The sequence below is a fragment of the Hakea prostrata genome, chromosome 1 (assembly GCF_041222555.1).
Source record: "Hakea prostrata isolate BN-2017 chromosome 1, UWA_Hpros_2, whole genome shotgun sequence".
NCBI classification, from domain to species: domain Eukaryota; kingdom Viridiplantae; phylum Streptophyta; class Magnoliopsida; order Proteales; family Proteaceae; genus Hakea; species Hakea prostrata.
Genome location: NC_142600.1, coordinates 51,414,914 through 51,428,824, shown reverse-complemented (window position 1 = coordinate 51,428,824; position 13,911 = coordinate 51,414,914). Strand labels below are relative to the sequence as shown.

The 13,911-nt window shown below is 40.3% G+C and overlaps 1 protein-coding gene across 1 annotated transcript in view; it reads right to left on the bottom strand.

Moving 5' to 3' along the window:
- Positions 1-3,081: 3,081 nt before the first annotated feature.
- LOC149029110 (Ribosomal L18p/L5e family protein) overlaps positions 3,082-13,911 on the bottom strand; it is a 42,710-nt gene continuing 31,880 nt past the window's right edge. The window contains exon 2 of the mRNA XM_089140428.1: positions 3,082-3,811. Within this exon, the coding sequence (XP_088996554.1) occupies positions 3,413-3,811 (399 nt within the window). The 3' untranslated portion in view covers positions 3,082-3,412. The remainder of the gene's footprint in view (positions 3,812-13,911) is intronic.

The window sequence follows — 13,911 nt, the reverse complement described above, 5'->3', positions numbered from 1 at the left end:
AAATGTCAAAAGGATACCTCCCCTTTCCAAACCATACTTAAGCATACACAAGCATCAATCCATAACATCACATATATGGTAACTTCACATATGGAAAGAAATCAATAATAACATTCAACTTGTATAAAACTGGTAAGTAAATCATACATGAGTCAATTTAATATAAACAAGTAATGCTACTAATATCAAGACAGTACAACAGTAGTATAACATTGTAAGAATCTAATTAAAGAAATAAACTAACAAGATTCAAATATAGAAACTAAGATATACAATTTATGTTGTTAAGGAAGTAACCATCCTTACCTTTTATAACTCGCAAAGGAATCTTAAGATTTCAAGTAAGATCTTGACAAACTTGAGAAGAATGTCCTAAACAAGTGTATACAACATATTAGGAAAGATCCCTAAAAGGAAAGATATCAAAACATCCAAAACAGACCAAATCTGGAGTTGTTGTACTCATTGGTCGATTGGATTGGTCTACTGTCCCAGTCGACCAACAGAGACAGTGGCCTTCAAAATCAAAGTTTTGAGAATAAAGAACCAAATTGGTGGTTCAAAAGGGTACCAAACAAAGGGTAAACTACTATGATAGCATCCTAGTATATAGAGGACTTCAAAACACTAATCGAATCAAGTCTTCAAGTTACAAATTAGGAAACAAAAGTTACCATAATTAGATCAAATCATAGTTCTTGAAGAATTCAAAGTATAAATCATAGACAAGAACAATAGGATGATGGATCATTGATTTTGATAAAGAAATCATGAAAGGCATGCATATATCTTCAAGAAAATAGATCTAAGACTAAAGAACATGGATCTAAATAAGGAAACAAAACTTACCATAGATGTATCAGTCATGATTCTTGAAGAAAGCATGGTATGATAAAGGAGAAACAACTAGAGATTGATAGATCATGGATCATGTAAAGAAAACACAGTGATTGACTACTAATATGATCAATAAAATAGATCTGAGAAGATCAGAATTTAAATCAAAGATGAACGAAGACAAGATCATGATTTAGATCATGATTCCTTCAAAAGCTTGCAATGATCATGATTAAGAACATTGCTTTAGCCATTAATCCTTAGGAAGATCATGAGAGATAAGTACAGAGATGTTTGCAACAGAGAATGCAGCATCTTCTCTACTGTCTTATCCCAAAAAGGAAAGAAAACAAAGATGAAGAAGAAGAAGAGAGTGTAGACATACCTTTTTGTGTAAGAACACGAGTTTTGACGAAGATCCGTCAAGATAAACACCAAGAACGCAAGGGAGATGACTTGCAGAGGTCTTTGGTTCGTTCCAAAGAGTTTGGAGGCAGAAAATACGAAGTAGACTTGAGATTGGACTTAAATAGAGCAAGCAAGACCTAATTAGCAAAGACAGAACCCATTGATCGATTGGATTGGTCGACTGGTCCAGTCAACTAATCAGAACAGCAAATCCAAAACAGGGAATTGAAGGCTCAGATCAAATCCAAACATAAAGGGGTTTTGCACACCCACCAAGTGACTTACCTAGTAGGTAGAAATGCCTTCGAACCATGACAGAGAGCACTCCAAGTCCATCAACTAATCCGATCTTCATCAGGATTCAGTTTCCATAAATAGAACACTGTCATCAACACTCATGGATTCAAAGCCAGTCACCAAGTCTTCCACTGGGATGGCCCATAGCTGACTTCTCGCTTTACTTCGGGTTGTCGGACCCACAAACAATAGGGTTTCCGGGTCAAGGTTAGGGCTGGGTTTCACATTATATCAGCCAACTCCCGATCAATCTGGACAGCCCTAACGTTGGGTGTTCAAACATTTTTTCGTCAAAGTGATGCAATGTGTTGGAATGCGTTCAGACACCTCTTTTGAACCATGTTAGAGTCCCCATTCGACTGCTTTGTGATCAATCTTGCAGACCGACCTCACCCCGACTAGGAAGTTCCCCCGTTCTTCGCACTCCCAAGCGTTGGCCCTCTACATCTTCTCTTTCGTTACACCTTGGGTTTATATCTTGTGGCTGCCAAAAAATTTGCCCCTAGTGAACCTCTTCTCACAAGGGAAGCCCTCCTCCTGGTTCCTCCAGCTTGCCTTCTTGCTTCTTCCTGATTAAAAGGATTAGGGTTTCTTGGGGGGCCCAGGCGCCTTGCCATCGTTCTCAGGAGCACTTGCATCTCGAGGAACTAATCCTGCATTTGGTTCATTTCTTGTTGGTTCCGATTCATTTGTTTTTGGATGGCAGGATGATTTGTATCTCTCGATGTTGATCATCCAAGCGCCCACCACCGTTTACTTCTTCTTCTTCTTGCTGCTCGATCTCTTGTAACGAGTCTCCGTCCGAGGGAATCGGATCCTCACCCTGAGGTGGTGGACGAATTTGATTCTGATTATGATTTCTCTGAAATGTCAATCTTTGTTTCTACCATGACTTTTCTGAATCATTTCCCACAAACTGTGCCAAATGATGCAACTAAAAAATCGTTCAAGTGTCAGAGGCCTAGAAACAAACATCAGACGAGGGCTGACTTTGCGGTCGGGAAGCCACCTCCGATTGTTAAGTCAATAAATGCATCACCAAAGAATCCTGGCAAATTGCAGAGCTTAATTGAAAGATGGAATGGAGGGAAACAAGTCAGTTACCTCCTCTTTGTGTTATTTCTCTACTTGTATATGATTTACCTTTTACTTCCAACCGTTCGATTCACGAATCTCCTTTGTAACAGCACAATCGTAGGGTTTTGATTCCCTCAATTTGAGTTAGTTTCTATTTCCTTTCTTGGCACAATTAGCCATCCCGAATTTGGCCGGATCATGTTTCTTTCCACAACAGTTTAGTTCCTTCAATCCCAAATTTCCAAGAATTCTCTGGGTTATCCTCTAGTTTTGATTCATTCGATATGAACCATTTGTCTTTGGCTTCAACCCAACTGATTCGCCAACCCTAGTTCAATCCGGTTGGTTTACTATTATTATTTTTCCTTATCAGTTAGATCCGTAACCTAACAGCTAATGCCTAAAGCTAAACTCCTGTACTAGCTAATCCTTTGAATTTTCATCAGAAAAAAAATTTGGTAAATCTTTTCCAGTCTATAGTGAATGAAGACAATTTTCCCTTAATTCTTCTGGTCCGCAAGGTACAAAAAAAACGGCTTCATGCAAAGGTTCCTAGTTCCTGCAACATTCAGAAAAACAAGCCATGCGGTGACTGCTAATTGGCACATAACATAAACAGGTTCATCTGTTTAGAAGAATTATAGTGATTCTTCATTTATCTTTCCACTTTGTTATGAGTCTTATGACAAACATGCTACAACAGTTTTTAAGGGAAAACAGAAACTCTACAAATGGATGGTGTGGCGGCGTGAACAATTGAAATCCTGAGCTCTGACCAATGACCACAGAGAAGTTAATCTACAAAAATAATCCCATTCTCCTTGATAGTATCGAGAACAATGCCCAATTTACCTTCAATTCTTTCATTTTTCTTGGGCTCATAAGACATTGCGAAAACGTCAGCTTCCATGGATCTCTCAGCAATCAGTCTCCCGACTATTCTACAAGCATTGTGATCAACCAGGGATGGCAAAGTGTTCCTCAAATCCTTAGCATTTGTACTGGCAACAGAGATTACTTTACTAGTACCTCGGTGAACCACCTTTGCATGGATATATCTCTTAGAGAAGAAAACATTCAGTAAGAAGGGCCTCATGAACATATCTGTCCTTTGTTTCCATGATTTCCGGTTGGGTCTCTTCAGGGTTTCACCTCGAGATCTGCGGGTCCAAGCGCCCTGAATAACTCCACCCTGCAAACGGATACATGACAACAGTCAGATGAATTCTTTTCTTCCTGGACTCAACAATCACAGCAAAATTGGGGGGGGGGGGGGGGGAAGAAGGAAAGAAAAGAAAGAAACAGAGCACGAAACCAACAGTGTACCAAGATTAGCCCATGAAAGTATGGCAATGAAAAACCCACACACCAAAAAGTATGTTATTCCGAAAATTGACACATTATGCCAGAAGTGCTTAGGCAGCCCTGTGTACCAAACCATCTCAAGGAGTTTAGCACCCTTTTGCCATCATCCACTAGGTGTCTTTCTATCAAATACCTGAGCACTCAAATATACCATAGCACACTCCGAAGTTGTGGTACACCGACCTCACAATGTCACAGGATGCCACACTAAATTCAGTATTTCTTTTGCATGTATAAAACAAAAGCAATTAATCAGCATGATATGTTTCAACCTGGACATTGACCAAGACTTAACCTAATCAGATGAATTGCGACTCAGTAACTAATGGTCCAGCGCCCTCAGCCACTTGCAAGCACAATCTTGACAATAGGAATAAAGAAAGAATAGGTACTGAAAAGGCAGTATTTCACCTCCCCCAGCGCTTCTTGTCTACAAAGGAGACTACCAAGATCTCCTCCACCCAAAACCAATATACTGGCACAAAACATAGCAAGCCAAGAAAAAAAAAAAAAAAACCATACATACAGATCTCTTCAAAGGAGAGCGAAGAAGAAGAAAACCTGTTCGGCACGATTTTTGGGATGTTCCAGGTTTTCCCATTAAAATTCCCTACTACTTTCTTTTCCTTTTTAGGGAAAGCAGTCAGATTTCTTTCACAGGCCAAAGCATACCTCAAGTGGTACTCATTATAATATGTAGCATGAGGGGTAACCTGTCTTTCTAGTAAGTGTTTTTACTTCAACAGTTCACTTTACTTAGGCCGCAAGTAAGATTACATTGGAATGATTCTCAAGACATCTTTCCTTATTTGGTTTCAGATAATGTATATTCCCAATTTTGAAATATTCTGGGAGATCATCCCGCCCCTATAAATAAAGTAACTTGGCGAGAGCTGGAGCATCTTGTGCAACTCTCCCTCTTCCCAATTCTCTTCACTTCTTCCTTCTCTCTTGCTTTCTCTTCTTCGCTTTTTCTACTGTTGGCTGGTTATAGAATTCAGACTTCCAACAGTACTTGATGTCTCAAACATTTTCTCTCGTATCCATGTGGCATGGCATGTAAGTCAGTCTTCCAATATACAGAGCTGTTTCAGTACAGTATTAAGCCTCCCTTTAAAGAGCTTAGACACTATTTTTAATTCAACAAAGATCAACTTGTGCTACACGACATTGTTGATGACATTTGCAACCACAACAGTCAACACAGACACCAGACTCAAAAGTCAAGGCCATAACAAATAATTGACACAACACCCAGACGAGGAATCAAAAATTATCATACAAACGCACAGTTATACGAAAGGAAGAATATCTGATACTACTTAGATGTGGTTTGCAAGTCAATATAAAAAGATGTCAACAAGGAAATACCCCAGAACAATGCAGCAGCAGAGAAGTGAGAGAGGGAACAAAAAAAAAAAATGAATGGACATTAAAGTTCCGGTTTCAACTTTTGAGATGATTCCTCGTGTCCTTATTTATTCCATTCTCCCTTCCTAAACATCAGAAAGCATAACAAAACCATCAATGATAACAACAGTTAAAAGGTAAAGGGCTACACCCCACCTTCCTGCCTTATCCATCATGTAAACATCATGTAAAGAGAATATCAAAAATAAACATAGAAGGTGATAACTAAATGAGAGAGCAACTAGCAACTGCTATTTGATATGGTCTTGCTAGGTTTTTTCCTTGCAAGTAGAAGATGAAGACTGCAACAATGGAGTAAGACTGACAAAGTAAAGTTTAGCTTACCTCTGTTTTCTCAAATACAAAGGACCTACTATTAATCATAGCCTCGAAATTTTCAATATGTCAATAGAAGCAAATAGTCTCTGAGGTATGCATCTCTCTTCATAGAAAATGTAGGAACATCAACGATCTTTCACCCCAGAAGTGTCAATTTAGTACTACAACAACAACAACAACAATAAGCCTTGTCCCAACTAAATGGGAGTTGGCTACATGGATTCTTGCCTTCCAATTAGTTCTGTTCGAGGGCATGCTAAATACTAGGCCTAAGCTATGCATATCCTTTCTCACCACTTCTCTTAAGGTTATCTTAGGTATACCCCTAGCTCTTCTAGTTCCTTCAATCTGGATTATATCACTTCTCCGTACAGGGGCATTTATAGGTCTCCGTTGAACGTGGCCATGCCACCTCAAATGACTTTCTCGAAGCTTATCACTTATGGGAGCAACTCCCAAACCAACTCTAATATGATCATTCCTTATCTTATCCATCCTAGTTTTGCCACTCATCCATCTTAGCATCCTCATTTTTGTCACACTGAGTTTATCTATATGATACTTTTTAACAGCCCAACACTCTGCACCGTACATCAAAGCTGGTCGAACAACGGTCCTATAAAATTTTCCTTTAAGCTTTAATAGAATACGCAGATCACACAAGACCCCGGACGCACCTCTCCACTTCATCCACCCTATTTTAATTCTTTGGAAACATCATCCTCTAAATCACCTCTTTTACTTATGATTGAACCTAGGTAATTAAAACAATCACTCTAAGGAATCTCCTTATCATCAAGTATCACCAGCTCATCGTCTACTCGATCATGACTAAAGTTACAAACTAGATATTTTGTCTTCGTTCTACTTAGTTTAAAGCCTTTTGATTCCAAAGCTACTCTCCATGATTCTTATTTACTATTAATCCCCACTCGAGTCTCATCAATCAACACAATATCATCAGCAAAAAGCATACACCAAGGGACCTCATCTTGAATGTCTTTGGTTAATTCATCCATTACAAGTGCAAATAGATATGGGCTTAAAGTTGATCCTTGATGTAGCCCAACTGTAATTGGGAATTCATTACTTTGTCCCCCCACTGTTCTTACACTTGTCACTGAACCATCATACATATCCTTAACTAAATCTACATATTTACTTGCAACACTTCTTTTTTGTAGTACTTACCAAATTAACGCTCTAGGGACCTATCATAAGCTTTTTCTAGGTCAATAAATATTATATGAAGGTCATTCCTACATTCTTTATACATTTCCATAAGTTTCCTAATTAGGTAAATAGCCTCCGTTGTAGATCTTCCCGACATAAACCCAAACTGGTTCTCCGTAATTGTAGTTAAGTGTCTCAAACGGGTTTCAATTATTCTCTCCCATAATTTCTTAGTATGGCTCATTAATTTAATTCCCCTATAGTTATTACAACTTTGAATATCTCCTTTATTTTTGTAAATTGGAACCACGACACTTCTCCTCCATTCATTTGGCATTTTCCCTGTGCTCATAATCTTATTAAACAACTTAGTCAACCAAACTAGTCCATGGGTTCCTAAGCTCTTTCATACTTCTATTGGGATTTCATTAGGACCTTGTGTCTTGCCGAGTTTCATCCTGCTTAGTGCTTCTTTTACTTCGGACATCGAAATTCTACGTATATAAGTTTGAAAGTTGGTGCCTTGATGAAAGGTGTGATCTTTCGAATCATAAGTGCTTGAAGTATGCTCATTTAGTAGAGTAGATAAATAGATTTTCCATGTTTTCTTAATGTCTTCATCACATACTAATACTTTACCATCTCCATTTTTAATACATCTAACACGGTCAAGATCTCTACTCTTCCTATCCCTCATCTTAACTATTTTATAAATAAATTTTTCCCCTTCCTTTGTGCCCAACTTAAGGTATAACTCTTCATACTTCTTTTCCCTTGCTTTTCCCACAATTTTCTTAGCTTCATTTCTATCCAACCCATACCTTTGAAGATCCTCAACATCCTTAGTTTGCCATGTCTTAAAACTAGCTTTCTTATTTCTAATGGCAGCTTGAACCACACTATCCCACCACCAAGTCTCTCTATAAGAATGAAGCTTTCCTTTTGATTCACCTAGGACATCTTTAGCCACCTTCTTGATACACATAGTCAACTCATTCCACATCGCATTAGTATCCCCCTTAAAATCCCACTTTCCTTGTTTGACTACTTCATTAACGAAGGATTTCGAGCACTCTCCTTTCAAGTTCCACCATCTTATCTTGGAATAGTTAATCTTGGACCTTTTATGAGTTATTGGGGTTAAGCACATATCCAAGACCACAAGTCTATGTTGTGCAATTAAGTTTTCCCCCAGTATCACCTTGCAATCCTTGCACAACAATCTATCAGTCCTTCTAGTTAGGAAGAAATCTATTTGGCTTCTATGATGTCCACTTTTGAAGGTAATTAAATATTCATCTCTCTTTTTGAACTAAGTATTTATAATAGATAGATCAAAAGCAATAGCAAAATCTAAAATTGAAATCCCTTCCTCATTCCTCTCTCCAAAACCATATCCTCCATGTACAATCTCATAGCCTCTTTGATCTTTTCCAATGTCCATTTAGATCACCTCCTATGATAATCTTTTCTCCTTGACGAATTCCTTGCATTAATCCATCCATATTTTCCCAAAATTCTAGCTTCAGACTTTCATCCAATCCTACTTAATGTGCATATGCACAAATTATATTTACGAACTCTTTCTCCATTAAAAGCTTGATAACAATAATCCTATCACCCACTCTTTTAACATCCACCACATCATTTTTAAATCTTTATCCACTATTATATCTACTCCATTTTTATTTGTTTTATCCCCAGTATACCAAAGTTTAAAGTCATCCAACTCTTTAGCTTTTTTACCCTTCCATCTAGTCTCTGAATGCAAGCTATATTAATCATTCTTTTCCTCATAACATCTATCAATTCTAAGCTCTTACCTATTAAAGATCCTATATTCCAAGATGCCAATCTAATCCTACGTTTTTGGACTTGCTTCTTTTCCCGCACTTGTCCACTGCACAGGAACCCTTGCCTACTTATCACTGCATCCGGGCGCCAATGCGACGTATCGCTTACAGGGGACGCTCTAGCTAACCCTTGCCCACTTATCACTACACCCAGGCCATAGTGTAGCGCATCGCTTCTTTTGTCGGGGAACGCCCTAGCATAGCTTTTATCATATAAAGTCGAATCCATGAAAAGGGTTTGGCTAAATTTTTTCCGGTGCCGGCTGCCGACCTGACACACCAACCCTCCTCCTTTACCCGAGCTCGACACACCAACCCTCCTTAAATTTAGTACTCCAGATATAAAATTATGTTCAAGTATGATTAGGCACAAATGAATCTGAAATGTAACAATCCATGTCTAGGGGTTAAGTAAGACATTTTGGCATGGTTTGCCCAACTTGGCCTTTTGTCATTTTCCCAAATCAGTGCCTTGGGCTTGACTGGAACTACAAACCTCCATTTAATGTATTATTTTTTTTCTTTTCCTAGTTAAAATGCATCGATCCACATGCCCTAGGATACCCCGAATGGATGATGTAGCCTCAATTGAATGACGGCCAGCAATCAAGATACAAGGCAAAACCAACTTAAAAGTTCAAATTAGGGTTTATATGAGTATTGCTTCGGTTAGGGTTTAAGGTTTTAATTTTGGTGGACTTTTGGGCTAGATAGGCATTAATGGGACTAAGAATGCAAAGGTAAAAGTTTGGTTAAGTTTTAATAAAAGAGGGGAATATTCCTCACAGGAGGTTTCAAAGTAAATTGCCTAAGAACATTTTTGGGGATTTATGGTTCTCAGTTTAGTCTGCAACTTCGGTTGAACCTAGGTGCTAATGCCTTAAGGCTACAACTTGGATTGAGTAGGGTTCTCAGTTGATTTCCAATTGTCGAAATTCAAAAGTCTGGAAAAGTTAGGAAGTACGGTAGAAGCTTTTAGAGTTTGGCTGGATGGAATAAGAAATTGAGTGTTAGTGATGGTGAGGGGTGGATGTGGCCGTGATTTTGATGGAATTCTAATGGCTGGTTCGGGAGATATGGGGGATTTTTGGTTAAAGAAGGGATAAAATGGAGATAGGGGTTTCAAATAGAAATTAAAGGGAAAGAGGGATGGGGAATGCTAGCTGCCACTTACATGGATGGAGCAGCCTTGACTTTTAACTGGTGAAGAGCTGGATTGGTTTAGTAAAGATTGATTACCAAAGGCTAACATGAGTCCTGCTTGACTTCCACAAAGAACCTTCAAACAACACTTTGGGATTGATTTGCCAAGAACCGAGAATACCATTTTAACCAAGAACAGTAAAGAGAACAAGAGACTAGGTGGTAAAGCTGAAATTTTTCATATGGCATAATCAAGGTGTCTTATTCAACCGCATTTTTCTTTTTTTGGGTTGAAAGCCCCGGCGGGGGAGGCAGGGTGGGGTGGCTATTATAGCCATACTGATGTCTGAGCAAAGATAGGACTGGATAACAAGAAAGACAACTCAAACGTAACTTGGGTTTTATAGTTAAACCCTTGTAAGGACTCCTCATCAAATCCAATAAGGAGTAATTAACATGCATCAGCCTCAAGGACTATATAAATAACATGCATCAGCCTTAATAAGGACTAAATAAATAACATGTATCGACTTTGATAAGGTGTCACGATTACCTGTGAATTAAGCTGAGAATTGGGGATCTGAGAAATAGAGGGAGAGACGGAGAAGAAGAGGGAATAAGAGAGTAAGAATTTAATGATCTCGATGCCTTTTCATTCTGCCAGAATGCATTATATAGCACTGGTCTTATAGATCTTTACATCTGTCCATAATTCTCTATGTTATGCCATGTATAAGATATACTACAATTAAGTAGAATAATCCTGAAGGTAAGTGGGCTGCTTATGGACCCTTGTAGGTCGTAATGGGCTTAGCCCAATATCCTGAATATTCATGACATTATCCTCGCCTGGAAAACAGCAATATTCCCACGTGCTCCCATTGAATAAGGAGTTGGGAAACAGGAATATTTCCACGCTGCAAACGACGCCAAGCAAGTATGGCCAAAGGGCGGAGCTGTGGAGCGGGAAGAGCAGGGAGCATTGCTGGCGTTCCGGCATGTCCAACACAAGTTTGAGCAAGGATATATGAAAAACGGGATGGAAGCGAGATTCCGCAGGGAGTTTCAGCTCATAAGCAACACGCCCAATCCATCGGAGAACAGGGTAGGGACCATAGTACCATTGGAAAAGTTTCTGGTTAATACGGTGGGCGATGGTCTATTGCCGATAGGGCTGAAGACGTACACAAACCAAGTCCCTAGGTTGAAACTCTCTGTCAATGCGCCTACAATCTGCTTGAGTCTTGATGTGATCTTAGGCACGTTGTAAGTTTTCTTTGAGCAATCGGAGCATACTCATCCCGATCTTGGAGGATAGCATCCACCACAGCATTGGGAGAAGCATTGGGGATGTACCTGACGATCGGCGGCGGCGGACGACCATATAAAGCCTCAAAGGAGGTACTGTCCAGGGAGGGATGTGCCGTATTGTAGGAGTATTCCGCCCACACCAGGAATTTTGGCCACAACTGAGGTGCGTCACTGACAAAGCACCGGAGGTAAGATTCGAGGCAGCGGTTAAGGGCATCTGTCTGGCCATCGCTTTGGGGATGATACGTCGAACTCATCGCCAACGAAGTGCCCTGTAAGCGGAAAAATTCTTTCCAAAAATTGCTGCGAAAAATGGGGTCGCGATCGCTAACAATAGAGAATGGTAGGCCATGCAGTTTAATCACGTCAAGCATTAACACTTCGGCAACCTTATTACTAGTAAAGTGTGTCGGCAAAGGGGAAAAATGGGCATATTTGATTAAGCGATCGACCACCACCAAAATCACTGTCTTCCCTGTGGCCGGTGGGAGTCCGGTGATAAAATCCATGTAGACTTCTTCCCATACTCTCTGGAACGGGCAACGGCTGAAGTAGGCCTGCCGATGACTTTTGCATTGTTTTGACTTGTTGGCAGATCTGGCAACGGGCAACATAAGCTTTGGTATCCTTGCGCATACCCTTCCAATATAGATTGGCCGCGAGGCATTTGAAGGTGCGCAGTGAACCGGCATGACCCCCATGTGGTGTGGCATGAAATTCAGAGAGGAACTGTAAGCGCAAGCGTGAAGTGGAGAGCACAATCCTATGGAGGTAATAAAAAATTCCATCTTTGAACGTATACCCATTGTAGCGTTCTAGAGAGGTGCTCATTTGCTAACAAATGGCTTGCAATTCAGGTGAAGAACTCACTTCGGCCTTTATCTGCTCAATGAATTTTGGGACCACAATGGTGTAAGCTAGAAACTCTAGGGAAGGCGCGCGCGACAAGGCGTCGGCAGCAGCATTACTTTTGCCGGGGCGATATGATATCTCAAATGTGTACCCAAGCAACTTCGAGAGCCATGCTTGCTGTTCCAGTGTATGAATAAGCTGTGTGGTAAGTTCCTTCAGGCTCTGATGGTCTGTCTGAATATAAAATTTGTGACCAAGAAGATATTGGTGCCATTTACGGACTGCTTGTATGACAGACAGCATCTCACGAGCATAAGTAGATTCAGTTTGGGCGCATGTGGATAATTTCTTGCTGAAGGACACAATGGGATGCCCTTGCTGAGAGAGGATCATGTCGATGCCAGTGCCTGAAGCATCAATTTTAATAGTAAATGGCAAGTTGAAATTTGGAAGTGCCAAGATGGGGGCTCGCGTGAGTAATTCCTTAAGCTGCAAAAAGGCTTGATGGGCCTCTGGAGTCCATGAGTATTGTACCTTTTTGAGCAGATTGGTTAATGGGCTAGCCACTGTAGCATATCCACGAACGAATTTACGGTAGTACCCTGAAAGTCCAAGGGAAGTGTGTAATAGCCTCTATTTTGCCTTTATCCACTTCAAGCCCATGGGCTGAAATTACATGGCCCAAGTAAGATATGGTAGGTTGCCTAAATACACATTTGGTCCGTTTATCATATAATTTGTGGGTTTGCAGTGTACTTAAAACTTGTTGTAGATGATACAAATGATCTGCTCAAGTATTACTGTAGACCAATAAATCATCAAAAAAGATTGGCACAAATTTACGTAAATATGGTCAAAAAACCCCGTTCATCATTGCTTGAAATGTAGCCGGGGCGTCTGTGAGTCCAAAAGGCATTACAAGAAACTCATAGTGCCCCTCATGGGTTCAGAATGCCATTTTTGATGTATCTTCAAGCCGAACACAAACTTGGTGATATCCGAACCAGAGGTCCAATTTAGAGAAAACCTGAGCCCCATGCGATTCATCAAAAAGTTCATCTATCGTGGGGATAGGGAACCGATCCGGAACAGTTACTGCATTTAGGGCGCGATAATCTACACAAAATCACCACGTGCCATCTTTCTTCTTAACTAGGAGAACGGGGGACGAATAAAGGCTGTTACTTGGTTGGATAACCCCAATGGTTAACATCTGTAGCACTTGGGTTTCAATTTCATTTTTCTGAAAATGTGGGTACCTATATGGTCTCACAATTACTGGTGCAGCCCCTAGTTGCAAATAAATGGCATGTCATTGTCTCGAAATGGTGGCAGCCCCTTAGGTTCATCGAACACATGGGAATGGGCTGACAGCAAGGCCTGTAGATCCGGGCCCATAGGAACAGAAGTGAGGCCCATGTCTTCTTCCAATTCAAATTTAAAATACCAAGCTCTTGTATGGGCTGCTATCATACGTTTAAGCCCATTATAAGTAACTTCTTATGGAGTTGGTCATAGATCTCCCTGTAGTCTAATAGGTTGGCCCAAATGCTTGAACTCAATAGTTAAGCGTTTATAATCAAATGGAACAGGCCCCAATTGGGCCATCCATTGAACCCTGAGAATCAAATCAGCCCCAAAAATTGGTAAAACATAAGCATCTACCTCAAAAGAATAATTCTGAATTTTCAAAGGTAAGTGTCTTACCAACCCTTCACAGGTGAGTCGTCCTCCACTACCGACGATCACCGTGGTGTGTGGTACTGTCTCAGTGGCGCATCCCAATCGTTGTGCGACGCGGCTTTGAATAAAACTGTGAGCAGCACCCCCATCGACAAGGATTTGT